We start from the raw sequence: 25,239 nt of genomic DNA, 5'->3' as shown, positions 1-25,239 counted from the left end.
TGTCTGTCATGATTTGGTGATGCAGATGGACAAAAGTATTATGTGATTCTGCTAAAATCAAGCTGCACTGTAAGCATGCAGACTCACTGAAGACGACCACATACCCTCCCCTGATCTGCTCTGCATGCAGATACGCTCAATCTCACTGGTATCTACTGGTTCCAGGGAACACCTCTTGCTCACTTAGGTCCTGCCAGATACTGCCACTATTTACCACTCCAGCAGTACTCAGTGAAGTCCCTATCCTCTTATTTAGCTTTGACAAGTGGAAACTTATCCTAATTCATGTTCATTCAGGACTATAACATCGTTTCTTCGCCTGTTGCATTTACTGACTCCCTTTGGAGCCGCATCTCCAATAGCTCTACTTCTCCTATGAAAGCAAATTGATGGACTTTTTAACATCTTCCCTAATTTTATTGACTTCTTTCACTCAGTACTAAGGTAATCGAATTCTGCCTTCAGCCAGGCCACTTTTAAATCTTCAGATCTTTAAATTTTCAGATATACTCATCACGCTTTCTCGATTCCTTGATGCTCATCCAGCATGAAAAAAAAAGCTTTAAGTTTTGTGAACTTCTTAGCTCCTTTGCATCCTTTCTCACGATACCTGCAAACCACTTGACAATGATCAGGCTGCTGCTGGTTTAAGAACAGAACTTTATTGCTTTGCTGCATTCCCCAATCTGTCTGAATTATTCACTGTTTCCTAATTCCTTTATAATATAAAGTCTTGGAGGCTGAGATTTTTTTTTTTTTGTCTCATGCTTATAAAGCAAATTGAGCCACGAAGCCCTGGTTCAAAACCAGCAGTAATATGCTTCTAAACACATAACCACTGTTCAGAGGAGGACATGAGAAGAGAGGCAGGTGTAAGGCATTGGCAGGGATTTTTCCTTCTTGACTTCCTTTTCTATTTGCCCAGCAAAAGAACGGCAGCATAAAAGCACACAGATTTATAAAATTAGAGCTGCGATTTTGGTTAGGCTTGCAGAATAGGTTAAACCGTTTTAGCAGTTAAAAAATCCTATTGGAAAAAACAAACTGAAAACTGGTGACGTTACATGCTTCTCTCATGTAATTCACGCCAAAGTATTATTACTTAATAATTGTTAAAAAAGTATCTACAGACGGCAGATAGCCTAGGAAACAAGTCTTAAATCATACCAAGAAAAAGTTGCGGTAGAACTGATTGCCCTTTTTTCCACTCATTCCTATGGCTGACTTGGAAAAATTTAGCTGATGAAATCAGCTGCCAGAGTTGGCGCGCCTTACGTGAAAACGCTACACAAAAACATCACTGCTTTCACAGATTAAATTTCTGTCTCCATATATGCTCCCTCTTGATGCATTTTCTCTACATTTTCGATCAAGTCTTTTAATGCACGTTAAGCTTTCGTATACATGAGAAAAACTGTGGTTCGACAGAACACAGTCGGAACACCGCCGGGACAGCACGTCTTCTTGCGCTCGGTCCACTCGACGCAAAAATATTGTTATTTATCTGCTAAATTCTAATGAGAACACATGATACCGGGGAAGATGCCTTGGCCAAGCAACCTGCCAGAAGCCGTATGTAAGAGAATAAAGACGTGATTTGCCCAGTCCGTGCCGCTGCGGTTGTGCCGCGCAGGTACCGTTGGTCTGACACCAACGTTTCAGACCATGAAGTAACGGCCGCGGTTCCCCACGGGGCGGCCGCGATGCGAGAGGCGCTTCCACCGGCGCCTGAAGGGGCCCGGCCGCTTCCTCCTGCGCTCCGGCGGGGCAGGTACCGCCTGCGTGGGCGGACACGCTCCCACCCGCGGCGCCGGACCCCGCGGCTGCCGCCCAGGCTTCCCTCCCGACAGCTGCCGGCGGCTCGGCGCGGCGCGGCCCACGCGTGGGCGGGCAGCGCGGAGCCCGCGGCGGCGGCCGGCGGGAGGAGCGGGGCGGCCGAGCCTTACCTCAGGTGCAGGTAGTGCACCAGCTTCGTCACCACAGTCACCATCTTCCCGGGTCACCTTCCCCGCAGCCGCCTCGGGGGGGGAGAAGGCGGGCGGGACACACGGCCAGAGGGCGACGCTCCCCGGGGGCTCCTCCCGCAGCCGCTCTCCTCCCGCTGCTTCACCGCCCTCGGTCCCCCCGGGGCGGCAGCGCCCTCGCTTCTCCGCGGAGCCGCCGCCAGCGCCCGGCCCCGCCACGGGAAGACCCGCCCGGCCTGAGGGCGGGGCCGGCGCCCCCCCGCAGGGCCGCCCGACCTCGGCCCCGCCGCCCGCCCCCCGCCCGGTGCCGCCGGGGCGCCCCCCCCGCCCCCGCCCGCCCTTCCCCCCTGAGGGGCCCGGCTTTGGCGGGGGTGCCCCGGGGCCGCCTTCCAGCCACGACGGCGCCTTGGGACGAGAGGGAGACGCGGGGAGGCCGGCGGGGTCTTGGGTTGTTTCTGAGGTGGCCGCATCTCTCCCCAGAGGGCCGGAGAGGGGTGCCAGGGTCCCCGGCCCCGGGTGGCGGGAGGATCGCCGGCAGCCGGGGTGCGGTAACGCTTGGGGTAGGTGGGCCGGCAGCCCGAGCACCCCGCGCCGCGTGGGAGAGCGCCGGCCGCGAGGTGCGAGGGTGGAGACGCTCCGCGGGAGCGGGGGGACGGTCCCACCGCTGCCAGTGGCACGGCAGAGACCCACACGGTGCCTGCGTGCGCCTTCAAAGGCTGCTCAGTGGGGAGAAGCTCGGCGAGGAGCAAGGGGAACGGTTGCTGGTCTGGGTAACCAGCTTCGCCGTACAGAACCGGCGTCTTCACCCCGTTAGGCTGAGCAGAAGACTGGCGAAGAAGAGGTGATTTGATCACGGTGTATAAGCGCCTACGCAGGAGGATTTGTCATAGCAGAGAGCTCTTTCACCTACCAAAGACATAAGAAGAACCAAAGGACTGAAGCAGAAGCTAGACAAATTCAGGCTGGGAACAATGAAACGCCTTTGTGTTACCGTAAGGGTACTGAATCACTGAAACAATTTATATATAAAACACTAGTGAATCTTGGATCTCCTCAAATTTTAGCTCTGCAGCGGATGACTTCCTCATATAAATCTCTACGTCTGTTTGATGGGGGTTGTAGAGAAAATTCTGTGGTCTTTGTTACTGTGGAGATCAGCCTAGATGATCACAGAGCCGTAACTCCAGGTTTTCAAATCTATTAATATTGATTACTTAGTTTCTGGTGCACTCCAAATTTGAGAATGTCCCTTCAGCCTTATTCTCCCCTTCTTGTGCTTCCACCTTGGGCACAAGACTCTTGAAAAAATAGTATGCGCTAAACGTAATTCAAAACCAAACATAATGCACACGTTGACTTGTATGAGGGAAGGTTGTAAACAAAAGTCTTCCATATTTTCTGACTCCGAATTCTTGATATAATAAATTACGTAATAAATGACACTTACTCTAAGGAAGCATTTCATTGTGTTGATGGCATTCAAATTACTGAAACTTAGGAACAAAGAGAACTCACAGTACATGAAATGTTTCAAGTTCACCAGGAAGTATTTAGGGACTGTGGATAGGTCGGAAGTAAGTAGTGCCACAAAAATACAACTTACATTTTTAATATACATTAGAAGGTTGTACCTGCAAGTTACTATTCAGCCACTGTGCCCTTCCGAAATACGGTGGTGACTGTGAATTGTATTTCAGTTTTTCTCGGAGTTCACTGGAAATTCTCATTGTCAGTAAGAATTTTAACTCATTTTGTGGTTCGCTGTTATCTCTAATCCCTTCTCTCTGCATGTTCTTGACAGTATCAGACTTGTGAGAAAAGCGTGTTTAGTTATTGGTGATGAATCAGAAGACAGAAATTCTGTAAACCTACAGGAATTGATGTAGTTAAAATAGGTTTCATTTTTTTAGGGTTAACACTGCTATGTAGAATATTTGTTGCCCATTCTACATACAGGTTTATACCCCATTCCTCAAGCTTGTTGTGTTCATTACTGTCACTGTTCTACTCTATATAAATTCTTTCTATACTTCCTGTATTTCTTAGCTCACGTCAATTAAAGCTCCAAAATACGTGCCCTTCACTTGCTAACTTGTTCTCGTGCTCTGTGCTGCTCTCTACACCGTTTACAGCTCTGCTCCAGCAGTGGAGCAGAGGTGCAGTGTTTCACCTCTAGCAGGTTTAACATGCTGGCTTCTTTTTTGTAGTTAGTGATCCCCCTTTCCATATTTGTTCTTAAAATTCATTAATTCTTACTAGCATTCCTTAGCTTAATCTTTACTTGCTAATTCTACGCTTGTATTTATTCATATAATACATTTGTTGGCAAAAAGATTGAAAAATCTGAAGTAGTTGTGATCTAACAGTTCTGTTGCAATTAAAAGTGCTCATTCCCAGAAACATGGATTGTCTTACTAGACTGAAAATTGATCTGACATATTTGATTTTTTTCTTTTTTTCCCTGCAAGAATTTAAACTTTCCATGAAATACAAATTCTGAAAAGTCTGTTTTACAGTTTCTAAAAGGACCTAGCAAAATATTTGAAATAAAACATACACTTTAGGAGTTTTGTTTCAGTATTTCTTTGCTTTATTCCATTGTTTGGCTTCAATTTTCTTACATCATTTTCTGGTATAATTCAGTAGTCAACAGGATAACATACATGTTTTGATTATATTCTGTCAACAGATTTCTACAAAAAGAATATCTTTCCGTGAAACTTAGATTTTGTGTAATCAGCACGTTCTAGCAGAAAGCTACCCATCAGAAAGTTTTAAATCATTCCAAGCATTGAAAATAGAGCCTGCTATTTTCACCATGCTAAGCGTGAAAGCAAAGCTTTTCAAGTTAAGGTATTCGGTCACACATAGTGGCCAAGTGAGGCATAGGCTGTCGGAAAGGGGAAATTAATTCCTAATCCGATTAGTTAATAGATGGCTTATTCCCAGCTGTATCATCGTATGCTCTTTTTACAGTATCTAATTGATTTAATACAATTCTGTTTTTTCACATTCTTACATTTTTGGCTTGCAGTCCTTGTTGGGACGTACACAAATCAACAAAGCTCAGCACGTCAGAAAAGTCCATGTAGTGAGGTTGACATAGCAGACGACCAGAATAGTAGGTGTGATTATGGGTAAAGAATTTGAGAAGGATCTACCCCTTTTTGAAGTCAGAGCTTTGCCTGCAGAGGAAGTCCTTGGGAAAGGATTTGAGTAAGATCCGTAAAGTGAAGAGGTACAGTCCGTATAAATATAAAATGCGCTTTGAGTGTTGTCAGAAGAGTTCACCGACTCTAAAATGGATCAGGTGATTATGATGAACTGTCAGGAGAATATAGGAGCTCTCAGATGTCCTGAGCATATCATGTTCTAATACATAAAAGCATCCAGTTCCGCCTAGAGAATTAAGCGTTCATAATTTAACACAATCTGTAGGCAGAACTCCAGAGACGAGGCAAAAGAAGATTGTGGTGACAAAACTGACTTGTATTTGGTAGCTTGAGACAATCTGCACTTGTGAGGCTGGTACTCTATAGCAGCTGTTGCCATTATGAGCCCTAGAATTTGTGTGAGACACAGTTTTGATAATTTTGAAATGTACAGATCTTTTTTTGACGGAGAAAGCAGGTTTGAGAACAGAAACGCCCCATGAACTACTAACAGCAGCAAGGATCTCACTGCAGCCTCAGAAAGAGTGCTTATGATGGCAATAAAATCATAAATGCATGGCATTTGTACTGCTGGTGTAATCTAGTTGTCTCGTAGATATATAATCTAATAAAAGCAGCAAAAGTTAAATGTCAGATTTTTAATCTCTTCATCAGTTGGTTTGTACCAAGGACAATATTTACACACACTTAATAATAAACAATCCTTACGTGTGCTTTATAATTTGCTTTCCTTAACTAAGCAATAAGATATTTCAAAGTTTAAAATTAAATTCTATAAGATACATGCCTTCCTAAAATTCCTACCAACTCTCCATGTATATTAGTTAAGAATATATGGAAGAATGTTTCCTATACTGTTTCTGTACAAACTATGGTAGCTTGAAATTTGTTCATCTGCCATTAGTTCGTTGTCAGGTGTCATTTTTGCCCTATTTGCCTCCAAAGCCAACCTGAATCAGTATGAAGAGGATACCGGAGCACTTAGCCATACCATTAATTTTCACGGAAAAAGGCATTTTGCGGGGAAAAAAAAAAAGATGCAGCTTCAAGGTAACAGCAAGACATCAATTTTCCATGTTTGAAATTAACATAATGTTTTACATAATGATCCTTTCCGTTGATCATTAAAATAACATAGTTACCTCGGCAACTGGAACAGTCTGCAAATGTTATCTAGTGATACATAACACATTCTATAAATATGTACAACAAATAAGGTATGAAACATTATCATTAGGGAAAAAATATTTTTTTCAATAAAAATACCTTCTGGTCTAAGCAGATTTTTGTGAGAAAATTTCAGTTTAATGCAACTTTGTTTTTAATCAAAACTGATTTTATTTGCTCAAAACCTGAAGACCCGATGTTGTTTCATTTCCTGACAATGGAAAACAGTAGTTGCTTTTCAATTGCAACTTGCATTTTTCTTTAAATATTTCAATGGCGAATGTTCAGGAAATAAATTTGTTTTTAAAGCAAGGGTTGCGTGCTTAAAAAGCTGCTGGAAAATATGTCACACCAAATAATTGACTGATTAATTTGGTCGGGAGAGTTTACTGCTTTAGATCTGCATGTATCCACTGTCATTGCAGCCCCCACGTTCTCTCCTTACTGGTACCCCTGTGAGTCTAACCTGGATAACTGAGATCTAATGGGACTGAAATGAACAGGTATTGACAAGCCTCACCTTTTTTCTTTTTCAAGCAAAACTCAATTAACTGTGTTTGCAGGCGGTTTTGGCTGTCTTAAACTGATTTTTTTGTGTACCAATGATTTACTGAAAAATTTTGCCAGGACCTAGTTAGCAGCACATCTCCCATTAGAATGGAAAATTGCTCCCAGCTGGGTAAGTTGGTTCATATCCTGTAAGTTCTTTTTCATTCTACCTGCGCATTGAAGCAGCTACATTCTTGAAACACCCTCACCCTTCCACCTTTGCCACTCACTGCCTGCCCTTCTCTCTCCTGGGAGCGTACTAAGGAGTGCTCCCCACTTTCGGACAGTGAAGTAGTGTTAAAACAATTCCTTAGAATTTAGATTAATTTTAAATGGTAAATTCAGATTAATGTAAATGTGATTTGCTGTTGAATTTGCTGATGTAATTTGGCTAATATCTACATTTTTTTTCAGTTAGTACCATATGAGATATCAAACACATTGATCTTTTTTGTCCTTTTTAAAGGCACATCTTTGTGTGGACCTCTGTCAAGGTTTATGAAGTGAACCGAAGCACTTTTTCAGTGTATTTTGAAAGCTACTGATGTAGGTGTAATTTCAGTGCAAAGGTGTCCAAAGACTGCTAGGAAATCAGTAATTCTTAATGTATTTGAGCATTTTGCCATCACCTGTGTTTTATTTAAACACTTCTCCTTTTGCTGCTGAATATCTGGTGACAAGATAGCTCTGAGAGAGGGTCTGGGTACATAGAAGTGGTCATTTGATAGAGTATTGCTCTGATAGAGGTAACGGGATCTTTGCTGTTGGAGGCAGGAGTAGACCCTTTGTTCACAAATCACTTTGCAAATCCACAGCAAATTATCTCATGTTAGGATTTCTTTTCATTGGAAAGTACAGAACAGTAGTGGCCAGGCTGTGACTATCTTTGATTTAGGACAATGTCAGCAAGAGACTGAAAGTACCTTGCATATTTCTTACAGGCTCCAGTTTCGACCATCATCTTCATATTTTATTGTGACTGTTTTCTGGGGTAAGCAACCTTAAAAGATTGGGGCCAAGAACTTTCCTCAGATTTTGGTTGTCCATAGTTGGTGCCCAAGTGTCACTTTCCAAATCCCCAGTCCAAGGCAATGCCATGCTACAACTACACATCAGGATGACATCCAAGTGCACATCTTTCCTTTCTTTCACCCTTATTGGCAGAGGAAACCTGAGTGTATGAACTGGGAGATCACTGCAAGGTATCCATTTGGTCCCCTGAACCGGAGAATGAATGGAGTAGGGTGTTAAGTCCATCACAGAGCATGCCTGCCCTACAACATAAGCATAATTGTGCTAGTGTGTCTGAAGAGGGACTCTAAAGGGATCTGTATCGTTCTCCCTGAGCAGAGGAGAGGTTGGGACACGGGTCTGCATCTTAAAATCATAGCCTTACACCGAAATGTTTAAAGCCAATAATAAAGGTATTAATTACATCATCAAATTTTATAACCATTCCCAAGACCTTTATCCTCTCTGACATCTAATGAGAGAGTGCATGCTCTCTGGGGCTGTGATTAGCTCACAAAAAGGAGAGATTAGAGTATTAGCCATTACTGAGCAGATGGATCATTACACAGGAACTTAAACCAAGAAATAAATATTCTAACTAAGCCACATTTAGAAGATACAAAATATTCAAATAAAGCTTTAAATACCTGGGGAGATTAGCAAGGATCTAACTTTATGGTGTGACAACATACATACCAGATGATGGAATGAAGAATGTGTAAGGCTTTCACATCTTTTCTTGGTTTGATATAGCTCACTTGGTCACGATGGGTATTTCTAGTCAAGAGCCTGTAGGCCACAGGAGTCCTGTGCGTGAACATCCAACGCAGGAGACTGCAGTCAGGTGACTCATCTACCCATTGCCAGTGATCCAGTATTATTCATACTGTGCCTTCTATTTTTGTTGGTGCAGCAGTGGTTGGTATTTTTAGGAATACAGAAATAATGAGGACTGTAGGGTTTTGTTTTGCTTGCTTTTTTAAGCTGGGATACAAAAGAGATGGAAATGTTGATCAAGCAGTTTACAGAGGTAGGAAAATGACAGGCTTAGTTTGAATAACTAGCTCTTTACTTCACTAGGAAATAATAAGTATTTAAATCTATATTTTTATGAAAACGCCCACTAACAATCATTGCATTGTCTGTGTATCAAACTACTCCATAGTTTGATATTTGGCTGTTATTACACATTTGAGTTAGTTTGTTGGTCCCAGAGCAACTTTTTGAATCGATTTACACTTTGACATTACATTGAAGGCAGTGCTAGTAGCCTAGGAATATAGGCTTAGAGACTCCAAAGAACTGCATTTTACTCACATTCTTTGTTACAAGTAAGACACTTCACCATTTGGAACAAGAATGAATGCAGAGCCATTTAGATTGAGGGCTGAATTGAGAAGAACCTCTCTCAGTAGGTGCCTGGATATGATGAAAAGGAGTTTCTTGCCTCTGAAAATAAATTACGTATGGTACTATGAAGGTATGTAATTTGTCTAACATTCCAGTGATTTCTGTACCTAATGTTTGCAACTTCTAACCTTCTTCCCTGCAAACTCTGCCTGGAAGTGGATAAAGTCTCCTTCTGCTTGTAATGTTTTCTAGACCGCTACACCCCCACTGATACCTGTGCGAGCTCGTGACTACTAAACTGTATCACAAGGGGTTGAATAGCTTAATGCCAAGCCCACACCAACTAAATTAGACAATATTTCTCTGCCTGGCTGAGTCAGAAAGCAAAGAATTCTGAAAATCCTGGGGCAGAAGCCACAGGCATAACATCACAGATTATAGTGAGAACCATGGATGTGGGGACCACCTTTCCTACAGTCATGTATACATGCGCAGAAAAGCAGATTGCGGCATACAAATGGCATGCAAGTCTCATGTTATGAGACTCCAGTGCTACAAGTTCAGTCTGCAGATTTTTTCTGCTTTCACTGATCCTGTTTCGTTTCCTCATTCTTTGGCTTTCATTGTGCCTTTTTCCAAACATACATTCCAGTTGCTGTTTTCCCTGTTTTCCTTCTGCATTCTGGAGTGGTCTTTTCATGTAGCCCTTGGCAGATCTCTTGTGAAACACACACAACACCCTTCCTTTCTTCCAGCAGCTCTTCTTTCCAACCTGTCTTGAATGTTATCCATTAGTCACAAGCAAATTGCTCAGGTGGATCAATGTTTTATTGTTGCAGAAATAGCCAGGTTTCTCATATTCAAAAGTATTAGTACATAGTATTAGGTATAACCTCTGAAGGCTTCTAACCAGCTAATGCCCACACAGATATATCTCATATTGTGTACATTATGAAAATTTATTTGTAAAATAGGAACTTTGTCTACACTCCAAACATTATGTCTAATATTTATCATGGGTCCTCAACATAAAAGTAACTGAAAAGGTTAAATAAATAATGCTGAAATTGTCTTGTCATTTCATATCTGAAAGTAATGCAAAAAGCTAATGACTCTTTAATAACTGGGCTAAGGCTTTTAATCCTCAACAGAGTTCTTGCTGTGATTTTTTTTCTAGCACTGGCCTAGTTGTACGTGCTTTGGAGAAATCCTGGGGCTAAAGCACTCTTCATATTAGTCAGAAGGTATCTCTTGCTGGTGATTTAAGAGTTTAAATAGAAAACAAAAGTCAAAAATGTCAAGGCTGGGCAATAGAGCTACTACGAGCTGCTTCTGGGCTGCCACGCATAGAGGAAAATCCTCTCAGGTTAAAAATAGAAACTTGTTCCACCCATGGATTAACTTTATATCTAATCCACTCATGTTCTGCCGCATGGCACACCACCTACACACAAAAGCTGCATACCGATGAGGACAGAGGTATGAACTTATATTAGACAGCACGTCCTTCCAATCCATTTTTATAGTTCTGAACTGAAACAAATCTGGAAGAAATGTGCAAACATCTTTCAAACGTAAAATACCAGTCGGTTATCTGCACACTAATGTTCATGAAGATACAAATCCATCAAACTAAAAATGGTCCATGGTTCAGACCAGTGATTCACTCTCTGGAATTACCTCTGCTGACTTCAGTATGCAGTGTATTATGCTGAACAACTTGTGAAGTCTAAGCCTTTTCAGTGCTATGGATTTACATACCTGGTTTGTCTCTAAAATGACTTACATGTCTATCGTTCATGAAAGACAAACTCATTCTTTTGAGAGTCTTCTGAAATGTGCTTCACACTGCGTATATGCTTTCAGTATTGAAACTTTATTGAGAATTGTAAAACTTGCAATAAATTTTAAAATGTTTGATTAGATCAACAGGGGACAGATTCTTCAGAGGCATTATCTGTTCACTAAGATTAAGGCAAATGCAACATTTAGCACTCCCTTGCAAACAGCAATCCAGTCTCGCTCTTCTAAGCAAACTGCAGTTGAAATCCAATAGCTACTATCAAATTTTAAGATGAAATTGCCTTCTAGCAATTTTCCTGTTACAACTTTATTATCCTTAAAGAGATAAAGAGTTACTTGAAGCTGCTACTGTTGCTTGTTTGTTGCTTTTAATTACCACTGCTCACACTTTAACATTGGCCACTTGCAGCCAGGGGAGAGAAAAAGGGATATGTAAAAAAGTGGCTGTCAGTAGCATTTGCCTTTTCTTCTTCCAGCACAGCCAGACTATAAATGGATCATTAGGGAAAGATGGAGTAGCCTGGAGCTATTGTAGAAAACATTTGTCTGTAGCATCCTTGGAAGCAAGAGGGTCAACCAAACATTGGGGATTATACGTCTGCCTGCTGTTGTCTCGGGCAGCTTCTAGGTGAGAGCTTGGAGATGGAAAGAGATGCAGAGCTGTGTGCTGTTCGTGGATTCTTCTTTGCCAGGAGTTTGCCAGTAAAGACTGTTTTAAACCTACAGCAGTTTATGCCAGATAGGATGACTTTAAAGTTTTGCAGCTCTTATGAGAGGCCAGACTCCAGCCTAAATTAGAGTCAGTATTCTATAAAATACGATAAGAAGCGCCCTGAATACAGGACATTCAGATCTGCTTTTTCCTTTTCCTTTTAGGAATTTTCAAGAGTGCTGCATCATTGCTCTTATCCTCCTTACGGTTTATTTGTCTTTAAAAAAGAGACACCATAGCTAATTATTTGCTTAATGGCAAATGTACATACAAAAGCTAAAAGTGATTACATACAATAGCTAACAGTGATGACATTGACATTGCAAAAAAATGTATGATACAAGAGGTCTTACAATTAGACAGTTGCTATGTTCATTTAAATTATGTTGTTCATGAAACCATACAGTGTATATAAATATAAAGGCGAGTATTAATTTTCCATTTCAAAAATCATCTAGAATTGGGTAAATGAAGTTGTCTTTGAACAAGCAGTATGCCAAAATCTGTCCTCCACAAATCATTGAAATTACTCCAGATCCTGAAAGAAAATATATTAGTTTTACATTAATTTTTATAGTGGAATATAAATGTTATGATAAAACTTTAAACAGGCATTCTTTTTATCTTAAAGTTTTTTAAAATTGGCCTGTCTACTTAAACATTTTGCCCAAGGCTTTAACCACCTACAAAGATACCAGCCTCAGCAGCTGCTGATGCAAAACCAGTTGCAGGACAGGGAATTTATTTGCCTGTCCCCATCATTCAGGAATTTACTGCAGCTGTCGATCCTTCTTATCCATCATACAAGAAAGAAGAACAGAAGCCAGTCCTTTTCCCTTAACTATTTTTCAAGATAATATATTCTAGTAAAAACCTATGCTTTTAATTTTACAGAAAATTAAACACTCAGAAATGTGGGTTTGCCATTCACTCTAAGGAAATGCGATGACTGGGATTTACCTCATTTATCATAAATGTCTGTGCATAGTGTTTATAAAAATTGCCTTGGAAGGTGCCTGTTTCTTTCTATTGATTATAAAGAGTACCAGGGAAGACTAGTTTGAAAAACTGTCTTTTTGACACATGAATTAAGTGAGATAGTTTGTTTAGTCAGGACTTAAACATAGTTTATTTCAAGAACGCGAGTGTATCTGCTGTTCATTAGCAAGATTAACATAAACTGAGTACATTCCAGTCTTAAATAGAAGATTTTTTTAAGGCGAGGCAAATGTTAGCCCAGCCTCTGTCATTAAAAGAAGCACAAATAAAAAGCATGTATTTCTTCTTTAAATGTTGACAATTCTCAAATCAGTGAGACAACAGACATTTCATGGAAAAAAATCATACTGTAAATAGTAATTTTCTATACAGAGTCTAAAAATTTAAAGAATGTAATTATACCTAATGCCAGCCACCAGTGTAACATCAGTGGGAATTCAGACATAACTGCAAGGAGAAGAAAAGGAGAAATGTAAATTTTTAAACAAGGGTGGGGACATGCAATCATTACATTACATTATCAAAGGTCTGCTTAGTTATGTTTCATAAATTATATACTTTACATTTATTGAAATTACAAATGTGTATTTAAGTCCTGATCATTCATATACTTGGCCATACCATTAAGCTTAGCCTGGTGGGCTATCCCACTGGAAGGCAAGTCTTAAACCTAATAAGTGTGTGCTAAACAGAGCTCTTAGACTCTCTGCAGAAGAAATGCCTTTTTTATTACTTACCTGTACATGGTTTAGCACAACACACCGATCCCCTGGTACAGTGCCTACATATTGCTGCAATCCAAATAAATTAAGCTGCCTGACATTTTCAGTTTAATGGGTGATGCAGTGCATGAAAGACAGGCTGGGTCTGCACAGTGCAAGATAGCAGTATTGCACAGCATGCTCCCTCCTGTGTCAGGCACTCGCCCTTGCCTCATGCACACTGACCCACATCCCTGCTGTATGATCAACTGCAGGGCCGTTATATGACCCAATATTGCCCCCCACCCCCCCAATAAAAAAAAAGGTGACGGAGCTGTAGTGAGCTGGGGGGCACAGTGCATACGCTCAGAGTCAGCCAGCAGAGCTTTGGTTGAGGAACTGAAAGCAACGATAACAAATCCGGGATTGTTTGGACATCAGAATACTTCATCTAATATAACGATAGAAGACACCTTCTTCCTGTACAAATTATATACAAAGCAGGTTTTGTTGTCGTTTTTGTGAATTCCTTGATTTAAATACAGAAGTTATTCATAAGGATTAACAGTAGTTTAAATTCCAGGACATCATATTCATTAGAAGAGAAATTATGCTTAATTTTTTAAGATGAAGTCTCTGTTGGTGTCTGGCTTAACTTCTTATGGGAACTGGGGAATCCCCATCTTTACACAGTGCTAAAGGACAAATGGACAAAGCATTGGAAAATGGAAGATGAATTATTATGTAGTAGGAAGAGAATCCTAATTTGTTAGTGATATTTTTCCTACTACGAAATTCTAGAATAAAAATACTAAGCTTGTTGTTATAGGAGAAAAGAACCCCCAAATGGGCTCTCGCAAGGATGGGGTTAAAATATGTTTCCTAATCAGCCATAGCAGCAGCCTTCTGCTAAACAGCATGAGAAAAGGGAGCAGGTTACCAGGGACTGGCAAATGTGATGATGAGTCTCGTTTACAGCAGCAAATTCTTTTCCTATTCTTCCCTTTGAGGGAAGGAGTCTCAGGAAAAAGATGATGTTTCAATGGTAAAATTCTTTATTTTCCTCAATGAGATTTAGTTCAAATGATCTAACTTAAAAACTCTGAATTGGCTTTGCTGAAGCAAGCCTCATTTTCACTCTGAACTAGAGCTAAAGTGTTAATGAGTAGATCTTAAAGTGTCAGGACATGGATGACTATTAATTTATTGTTTTAGAGAAAAACACACACCCCAGATGCTGAAATTATATTTAGGCTGGTTCTGTTTGATATGAACTGTTAGATTATGAACTAAAACTCTGAATTTTTATAAAAATAGTGTTTTAAAATTCCACAACGAAACAAGAATTGAGTTTTAAATGGCAGGATTTAAATACATGCATGAGTCAAATGGATGGAAAATAGAAATATAGATTTATTTAGCTTTAAGAAAAAATTAAGTTAGTCCAGTAATACACTAGATGAATCATAGCTGATTGGTCCTTCAACCTGTGATACTGTGCATATATTTAGCAGTAAACCGACTTACCGACTGAAGTTATGATGATATGAATAATAGTAACTGTTACAGCATAATCCCAAACCCATTCTTCCACAACCAGGGCAAACAGCAGACCACAAATGAAGAAAGTAATTTCCAACGATATCACAAGAACTGTAAATGGAAATAATGTATTTCAAGCACAGTTTTGACAGGCTTTTTCCCATATTCAAAATGGCAGCAATAGGAAGTTCAAATGTCTGACATGGTCATGCAAATTATTTTTTACAGGGTCAAATATTACACTAATGCTTTCATTACAAAGTTCATTTCTAATGTTGCAAAACAGGAGGATTAACAGGATTATGACCAGTTTATATAGCCTAAAGGAGAAATGGTGTGGAAATTTTACTCAGGGATCATCCACACTCTTTGCATATGGCACCAAATAGATATTGTTGATACTGACCTAGATCAATTTTCTCTCTTCCAAAACAGAATTATGTAGTTAAGGGATTATGTTTGGTAAGAAACTCCATAGCTTTCTCCCCGCCAACTTTATTGCATCGTGTGTGTGTGTGTGTGTATATATTTACACACATGATATATACCAGAATATGTGTATATATATCAGAACAATTTACAGAACAATTCACATGCAAGGGGAGATAGAGCAGAGAGCCTCCAAGGTGAGCAGAGGCCATCCATCCGTATGGTTCTCGTGGTGAATCCAACCAAGAGCCTGGCTTTTCTCAGTGCTGATAGCAAGGCTGACACAGCTGCCACGCACTCACCGTGCCTGACATTCAGCAGCTAGCTCTGTGTTGTGTTAAACCGTGAATGGGGATTACCAGCAAAGTGAGAATAACTAAACTATGATGCCAAAAGGGACTATTAAAGTTATCTGATCAAGAAAATTCCTTCTCTTGGTGGTGAAAGGGTGGATTTCTGTCCCCTGGTGCTTTCTCTGGAGTGTGCCGAGCCATGCCATGCCACCAGCCTGTGCTGACCACCTCCCCTGACGAGGGGCACAGCTCTGCAAAAGCAATGGCGTGGGCAAGCCGTGCCTCCTCCGTGGGCAGGGAAACAGCCGGAAGGCACGGAGCAGCTGCACTGGGAAGGGTGAGGAACCTCATCTGGTATTTGATGAGCTGTATTCTTTGACAGAGCGATGGAGTGGTGCTTAGCTTTTAGCTTGTTTATTTGCTATGACATGTAATGGGATCAAAAATAATCACCTTTAGGGTAAAATTTGACTTTATGCTCGGTGGCTACCTGAGATAGCAGGGGGCTGAATGGAAAACACATGACATCTCTTCTAGCTGTAGTCCTGAATTCCCATACAACAGGCCATAATTGTGCAATTGTAATTCATATAATTTTCCATCTAAATGCATTTTGTTCTTCTTTGCAAGTACACAGGTGTACAAAAGTCACATTTCTAATGGATTTTTTTTCGCTATTGCAGTAATGTAATAGCTTAGATTACTGTAGCTGAGACTAGAGAAACCGTTATTTTTTCACTGTATTTAATTTATACATTTGGCAGCATTTTGTGCCTTTCAATTTTATTCTTTTCTTTATAGGGTCAATTAGTTCCTACTGTAACATGGATTTTTCACCTAGCAGCTTAAAAATGTAAAAAATAATACGAAGAAAACTGGAAAACAACATGTAGTTAGGAAGATAGGAAATAACACTTCTAAATATTTAATGTTTGACAATGCATTTTAGGTTTTTGAGTTTCTTATAGTTCATGTTGATAGTATCCTTTTAAATTTTGCCAATAATTTTGTAATTTAGAATGCATGCTTTGTGTAGGCAGATGCTCTGTAAACTTTTTTACAAAACTGAGCCAGTAATGATATCTCAGTTCTGAGCTGCCTTCCATTTTTATTTCGGGGTTAAAGACATGATTCTTTTTAGAAGAATTTTGACAAGAAGAATTCTTTTTAGAGTTAAAGACATGATTTTTAACAGGCATGAGTAAGACGCTTGAGTAAACTAATTCTCATCTGCAACATTGTTCTGTCTCTGTGCCCATAGACTTTAAGCAGATCCTGTTATGTTTTGCTATTCCATCCATGTTGTTTCATCCCCTGGACAGAAAGAAGGATGGAATACTAACTGGTTGCATGATATAGTTGCTGTCTTTGGCATATAAACATGCTGCGTAAGCTAGCTGATAAAATTTTGAGGAAAAAATCATATTGAGATTCAGCAATAACATTAGGGCCCTGAAAAGTAATTCTAACGGAATATGATTTAATTTTCTTTTCTATTGCTACAACTGAAACACTCTTTTTTAAATCTGAAATCAGTATTGACACTGCACAAATATCCATGCATTTTTATTACTCTTTTTAACCTGATGAACTAAACAATTTACTTTTGAGCTTTGCTTACTTTACTGACAGATTATATTGTTTGCCTTTGTCAAATGGATTACAAATCAGGTAAAATTCATGTAGGCATGCAAATTTTTTAGGAATGACAGTTTAGGAAAGAGAATATCTTTTGAAAGCTTCAGGCAAAAATGCAGAAATTTGTTTTTGGACATATAAAGATATGCTTAGAGATTGAACTACAATCAAACCCTGAAATTTTAATGCCCACTGTATTCAGGCATCACCAAAGCAAGATTTCCATTAGGTGAATGTGACCTGTTATTCAGATCTGGATCCAGTATGGTTCATAAGAAAATCACTGCAGTATGAAAAGTAAATTTACCAACATTTTGGAGGAGCTTTACAGAGAATTGGTAATTGTTCTGCAGTGAAAGTGAAGCATCCTGCCAAAGCAGCGCGTTTTCTTCAGGTGATGCAAGACCAGAAGAACAACTCAAGGAAAAGCCTAACAGTCACTTGAATGGTGAGTAGCAATACAGAAATGAGAAGTGTGGGGAAGTTGAATAAGCATTTAAATGAAGTGTAGTTAAAATACAGAAATCATTACTCTTGCTAAAACAGCTTTAAAACACTGTCCATAAGGAACACGAGTTTATATCCAGGTACAATTATTTTCTTGGCTGGGAAAAAACAGAGAAACGGACTTCAGTTACCTAAATAATATGGGTCGATCCATGACGGATTTGTCTTAAAATCAAAAGGTGCGAAACCATCCAACATTTTAATCCTGTGGAAATATAATGAGCAAATAAAACCAGAGATTTTCAATAAAGCCTTAGTGATTGTATGACATATTATGGGTGCCTTTAAATACAATTTCACATGGAATACTCTGGGTTTTTACAAGCTGTTTACGCTCCATTGCATGTTATGGTCTTGCCCTTGCACGCAGTGTCCATGACCTCCACTTGTATTTAAGACATGTCTGGCACTATGCATGCTAATCAATAACTTCCTAAGGGAATATAATTTGTCCGTTTTATCAGCTGTAAGATCTTTCTTTCCCTTTTTTCATGTCATCTTTTCTCTTCATTTATTCATATTCTTTTATTTATACAGTGCAAGGGCAAGAAAGTAGATCAGAACCAGCACTGTATGTTAGTTCTGAGTCTCCATGTGCCAATGTGTGCACTTGAGCAAAGGTTTGGGTACAGCAGCTCAATGGATTTTCAGAAATGTGTTCACAGATTAACTGGGACTGGATGTCTCCAGTCCAAATGCCTCCTCTACAGAGTCATAGCTCTACCTGTTATATCCAGTTGTCATATGCCATCGTATTTAACTAAAACAAGGAAATCTTACTTGAATACTGCGAAGCACACAGATAGGACCACATAGTACACAGTGTAGAAAACTACCATGCATATCAACAGGTTCACCAGAACAACCTGCAGAAGGGAAAAAGGAGGTAAAACCTAATGCCATGTTTACATTAGGTACATAATTGTCAGAAAATAATTTCAGATTTCTATCAATCATAATGTGGAAAAACCCCCATATTAGAAAGTAAAATATTTAGACAGAATTTGTGCTGTTGCCAATTTCATAAAAGTTGTTGAAAGCTCTTTGGTACATTTCAGCTCCTAATGGGTGGTTACAATGTAAGGTTCTTCAGTTTTATTTAATTTTATTGTATACCAACTGCTTATTGAATTTGTAAGTGCTCAGAGTGCGAGAAGCACATTTCTTGATACTTATTACGCAGGAGGCCTTGAGAGTTTAAGTTCATCCAGATGCTTAACCAAGCCTAGTTTTTAACTTAAAAGAAATGCCATCCCTGTAAGTATGTTGAAACTGTATACAAATAAAAATGTAGAAGATTGTAAAGCAGTAAGTGTTAAGTTTCCCAGCCTCTAGAAAATGTCACCCTAGTGCTTACTTCCAAAGGTAAGGATGTAGACAACTTAAATGAGTAACGATGGATATCTGTTACATATAATTCAAAGTTCAATTTTTGTTAATTAATTCTAAATAAATTACAAGTCCAAACTGAAAAAAAAATACCCTTAAGAATAAAAGTTTTATAAAGCAACCACTACCTTATGATCAAACACTGTGTCTTAAAAAAAAAAGAGAAGCCCTATCTAGAGAATGATACAACGATTTTGTATTTCCTAAGATACCTTGTTATCATTATTTCTTTCACTCTGTTCCAGTGTCTTCCTTTCTAAACTGAAGTTTCAGAAGCAATGCAGCTGGAGAAAAACCTGTGAGCCTTCACCTGATAAAGTTCATAAAATGCCTTGAGATCCTTTCAGTGAAGCATAATTCACATATCTCTGATCATCTAAGTTGTCTTCCTGAATTATGCAGACCCTAGGATTTGTAGTAAGTCCTACAGGTATAATGTAAAATTATGCTTTGAAGGTTAAAATGTTTTGGTAATTACGACAGAGTCTTGCTAATGCAGAACACTTTAATTTCTGTTTTTCTGTGATGATGTAATGACATTCCAGATGCTTATTTGGGGTTTAATTATTTTAAAGGGCAACGTAGTACATCAGGACTAGAGACGTCTATACATCAAACTTGAGCAATTGCTTTGGCAATATTTTGTGCTTGCTTAAGAACATGAAACTGAAGATGTTACTACAGTCCGATCAGGAAAATCAGTTTTTCTTTTCCATAGACTCCAGATTGTCTTGTATTTTCTTACCCTAGCTAGTGCTTTAGCATGTCATATTTCTCCTTCTCTCTTTCTTAAAATCTTTGAGTCTTTCATCTTTCTTTGGCCATTTTTTAAACTCCTGACTCCTTCTTTATTGTTTCATTTTCTTCTCTGCCTATCCCTTCCATCTTGCATCTTCTACTCTTTACTTTCCTCTGAAAACATACAGATAGAAAGCAGTCATGAGAAAGCCAGTGACTATGACAGAAATGCTACCAGTTTCATATTGTCCATCTTTAATATTGTGTTACATGATGCTTTACAATGGAAAAATGGCTACATTTGGTTTCTGATATTAAAGCATCCCAGTTTCAGTTTCTGTTTTAGGAATAGACTATTGTATAAATTCTTAGCCCAGGAACAACACACGTAACGAATTAAGAATTTTCTTGCCCTTCCTCCAGCTTGGCTGTCAAGTATTTGAAGCTAGCAATGTGTGTTTACCTGACTCCTCTGGTAAGGCCTCCACAGATCTCCAAACTGTGATGCATTATGCAATAATGATCTAAGGGCAACATGATTACTGTAGTGGTTCCATTATTAAGTAAGTATACTCAGGCATGTAAATGTGGGCCCTAAGCCTGTACATTTTGTGTGCCCTATGAGATCCCGTGCTGAATTTCCCCTGAGAGCAATGGAATTGAGCTGACAGCAAGTGAGTTTGAAAGTTTTGATGTTTTACAGTACTTCTTGCTGATCAAAAATAAATTTAAAATTGAAAAAGTAAGACTAAGATGATGAAATATTCCAGATATAGATATTCATTCAGAAGTAAATCCATGAAAAGCGGCCCTACATAAATGAAGTAGTAAAATGCAGAGGATTGGATGCAGTTTTTCAGTGTATCAGGATGGCAAGCAGTCAGTATGGATTGCATATAGTGAAGCATTATATCAATACAGAAGAAGCCAGAGTTCCTCTCTTTGAATGGTGACACTGTATTTACAATGGGACGAATTTTAGAAAAAACAGGTAACAACTAATAGAGGAATGGGGGTAATTTCTGAAGAAAGGTAAAAGGAATCACGTGTGTGTAGGTTGATTACAGGGACTTAGGTAGGGGAAATAATAATTACATATTTATAACTAGAAAGGAAGAGGAATTATTTGGAGGACAACTAAGACTAAAAGAATTAAATCAAAACCCAGATGTATAAGATACCGCGAAGTTTCAAAGATAATTTTCATTTTGCAAAGTTTGAAAGAGATTTGCTCTTTTTATTTATTTGCTTTTACTCAAGAATTTTTATCAAAACTTGTTATTGAGTGCCCTTATCATTTTTGCTGATTTTGAGGATAAAGTTGGATAAAGTTCTTAACAAGTGATTCAAAATTAATAGAGAAAAGAAGAAAAGAAATAGAATATTTTTTAAGTCCCCATTTTTAAATAAAACTCAGTTGGCAGGTGCAAACTCAGTTGCAGTGAAAAATATAAAACATGAGGCAGCTCTAAAGTGTAATTTCCATTTTGATTTAGTTTATTATATGTTGGTAAAAGGAGCCTTTATCCAAGGAGGCAATGACTCTGAGAAGGGCTGTAGATGAGCATTAGCTCATACTAGCTCATTTTTATGAGCTGCTCTTGCAATACGGGGACACGAAACAAGCCCTTAAGGCTTTGGGTTTTAAGATGGGAGAATATGAATAGAAATAAGGAAGAAGTATTACCTCTAAACACAGCACTGGGAAGACAAAGTGGCATCTAATATAGTGTCAGCAATTTCTAAAGTATGTTAAGAAATTAAGAAGGTGCAGAGAAGAGCCACAAAAGGGACCTGATGGCTAAATTTTTTTCTTTTTCATTAGATCTACAGCCCTAAAGAGGTCAATCTGTTTAGCTCTGAAGGCTGATTTGATTATGAAGGGTAAGTACCTTCACAGGCAGAAAATACCAGCTACTTAAGGACTCTTTAATCTATCAGAAAAGCCACAAGAAGTAAACAGCTGCAAGTTATAGCTAGATAAATTCAAAAGATGCACGAAGGGCATTTTAAACTGTAAAGGCAATTAGCCAGTGGAACAAACTGCCTTTGGAAATAATAGGTCCTTCAAAGCAAAACCAGATGCCTCTCTGGACAAAACTTCACTCAAACATCTCTAATGTTCACTTCTGGCCTTAGTTCTTCGAATGGTTGTGTGGTAGATAACGTATTTATGGAACTGTCCAACATTGACAGAAGTGTGGATAGATACTGTGAATTTAGCAAACTACTTATTTTTATTTTGCTAAATATTGTAAAGCGTTAAATATTGAATGGTGCACCTATTTCCCACAAGGAAAGAGATCAAGGAGCTTCAGTTTCTAATGCAATAGGAGAGAAATCCATCATGCCCATACAAACTGATATTTGTCAATAAGTAAATATCCAGGACAGTCTTACTCTTTGCTTCTTTCCCTACATCAAACCAAAGCCAAGCAGAATCTGAGAATGATTAATCTCTTCAGCCAGGTTGGTCTGAGGGCTAAATACAGTTTTCCCATTTCCGCTGTCTTTAGTCTTATTCTAAATGAAAATTGGCCAAATAACCCTCTTGATCTCTTCTTTTCCACTGTCTACATGATGGTCACTGTAATGGTAATTGATTACAATGTCACATGCAAGTTTGGCAGCCGTACTACCTCCCATCGCCCTCAAAGTATCTCTAAGCACTGGAATTTTAATCTTCAGCACATTTTTGGTGGGAATAATTTTCATTCCATTGCTCTGAGCAGATGCACATTTCCTGTAATTCTCCTTTATCTGCTGCCCCTCCTCTAGCAACTGCCTCCTTGGAGGCTTATCTGCTCTAGATGTAGATTTGTACTGTAATAAAAGTTGTGAGACGGGACTGAAGTGAAAACCACAGAGCTGAAGGATGGCTGTGAGCCGATGACCTGTTGACCTCTGATTACAGTAGGTGAATTCCTAGCCTCTCTTGAAGTCAGCAACAAACTTTCTTGGGCGTCAAAGGCCCAGGATTTTTCTCTTTGAACCCAGAATATTCTTAGTCCCTGTCTTAGGGATGTAGTGATGTATTAGGTATAGCATGCATTGCTCAGTCAAGTAAGCTAGAGAAATGCACACAGCTCCATGCTAAGAATATATTCTTAAAAGAATAACTGGAAAATTAAAGCCCTTTGAAAATTTTCCAGTTGTATCACATTCCACTTCATTTTTTTATTTGACCTTTCCACTGAATTTTAAACATATATTTTAAAAATCTCAGAATATGTTTTATTTTCAAACTATTTTTTCCCTTTCTAACCCTTCAAGTACTTAAAAGCAAAAACCACAAGTTAAAAACTACAGGGTCATTTATTATATATTAAAACAACTTAAAGAAAGAATTTTAGAAATACACCAGTGACATCAAATGTACGATTTTATTAGATACTTCCAAGGACTATATCTCATAAATGGAACTACATCACATAGTTTGAAATCCTTTTTATAAGATGTACTTTGCAGTACTTGCTACCAACACTATCATATAAAGTGTCCTTTTCATTTTGGTTTTTTTTTTTAGGAAGAGAACATCGAAGAACACTCTTACCGTAAGAATGAAAGCAACTGCTTTTTCAAGCCCCACAGTACCTGTCTAATCCTCTAACTACTAGCCAGTGACATACAACACTAAACAAACTCAATTCCCTTTACCTTGGTTTCAGCAATTTTGACCTTGAGAGCCATGGACACATGATGAGTGAAAAGAAGTGCTGTTGCTATATTCCATATGCCAATGTCAGCAGGAAGAAGCAGCTGTTTTTCACCCCAAAAAACATTCTTATAGGTGAGCATAGGACAGAGTGAGGCGAGTTAATTGGATTAAACTGAAATGAGACAGGAGCCATCTGCAAGCTAACTGTAAGCTGCTGAAGAGCAAAGAGAAAATCCTACTAGCTCATTTAATGTTCGTACTTTCATAGCTACACTTGGCCAAAACATATCAAATATATCTAATATTGTTTTGTTGTTTTCTACCTTCTATTTGGCTTTTTAGCATTCATTTGATCACAGTTCCTTGGGGTTATTATACCTTCCTACTTTTAATTAGTTTTACAATTTCTAACATTAATTCTATTGACTATAGACATGGAAAGGTACTTTCTTCACAGTGTTCTTTGCTAACATTTTTCTTCTATCACATTATTACATCAAGTATAATTCACATTAAATTAGGTATAATTAGGTTAAGAAATGCCAGACTCATGTTATGACTCTTTTTCTTTTCCTGAACCATATTTTGTTCCCTCAGCAGAATGAAATTTAGTATGCTCTAGAACAGATCCAACCTCTACTGAGCAATTCCTTAATGGATTAATATTTGACTTTTTAGAGACACATTATGATTCAGTATGCAGTGTTATTTAGAAAAAGGAGATCATACAAGAGAACACTTATGAAACTGAACAAAGAATGAACTTTTTTTTTCCTATCACTAACATAATATGTACAAGTTTCATTAGGGGTTTTATGCCTTTTTAATCATAAAAAATAAATGCTACCTGTTTTAAAATATAGTCTGCACTCAGCAAAGAAGAGCTTTTGCTCATGGATTCGATAGCTCCAGATTGTGAATGCTGTCAGGGAAATTACTGGTAGTATTGTGTGAAATTCCTTCCTGTGCAAAATGCTAGCACAAAAATCTGTACATCAGTTACAGGCCTATTTTGAAGGCTGAAGTGATGTCAAAGGAACAGACTGAAACAAAATAAAAAACCTAAATTAATTTGCTTAAATGGTTGCAATAGTAACAACTAGCAAATTAATGAAGAAATATTGGCTTTAGTAATTAAAAAATATTTGAAAAGGAACAAAAGTTTTCATTCAAAGAGCATGCTATCTACCCCAAAGTATCAGCTGAGAAGAGGCATGACCTAAAATTAATTTGCATAAACGTTGGCAGTAACTCTAAGTAGCAAGATAATTGAAAAAGTAATGGATTGCATTAAACTAAGACCATTATTAAACATAGCAAGACTTTACATTCACTGACTTGCTTCTTCACAAAGAGTCAATTTAACCAGACAAAGGTTGGAGAGAGAACCAAAGTTACCGAGTTTGACTGAAATGTAATGGAAGCAGTAGGCATGGATTTGCTGGCAAGACTATGAGGTTCCTCCCATTCCTATTGCATAGCTGAGAACTTTAAATACTCTAAGAGAAAGGATAATATTTCTGTTGCATCCTTACTTCAAGATTGGAAGCACCAGAATTGTGGTAACCCAGTGAACAGGAGCAAACTAAAATTGGGAGTGGCAGGAACTGTGTGTG

The 25,239-nt window shown here is 38.8% G+C and overlaps 2 protein-coding genes across 2 annotated transcripts in view; both read right to left on the bottom strand.

The window, feature by feature from the left end:
• The window catches only part of ARHGAP18 (Rho GTPase activating protein 18), a 99,748-nt gene extending 97,710 nt beyond the window's left edge, over positions 1-2,038 (bottom strand). Inside the window, exon 1 of the mRNA XM_064447312.1 lies at positions 1,947-2,038. Within this exon, the coding sequence (XP_064303382.1) occupies positions 1,947-1,990 (44 nt within the window). The 5' untranslated portion in view covers positions 1,991-2,038. The remainder of the gene's footprint in view (positions 1-1,946) is intronic.
• Positions 2,039-12,172: 10,134 nt separating this feature from the next.
• TMEM244 (transmembrane protein 244) lies at positions 12,173-23,655 on the bottom strand. Its single transcript, XM_009513585.2, has 6 exons — positions 23,623-23,655; positions 18,619-18,704; positions 17,970-18,043; positions 14,957-15,082; positions 13,131-13,175; positions 12,173-12,267 (listed from the first exon to the last, which is right to left on the bottom strand). Exons 1-6 carry the CDS (start codon positions 23,653-23,655, stop codon positions 12,173-12,175), a joined length of 459 nt encoding a protein of 152 aa, XP_009511880.2.
• Between the last annotated feature and the right edge of the window lie 1,584 nt (positions 23,656-25,239).

Source organism: Phalacrocorax carbo, chromosome 3, assembly GCF_963921805.1.
Source record: "Phalacrocorax carbo chromosome 3, bPhaCar2.1, whole genome shotgun sequence".
In the NCBI taxonomy this organism is placed as follows: Eukaryota; Metazoa; Chordata; class Aves; order Suliformes; family Phalacrocoracidae; genus Phalacrocorax; species Phalacrocorax carbo.
Note: the sequence above shows the minus strand (reverse complement) of the source record. Positions and strands in the feature narration are given on the sequence as shown.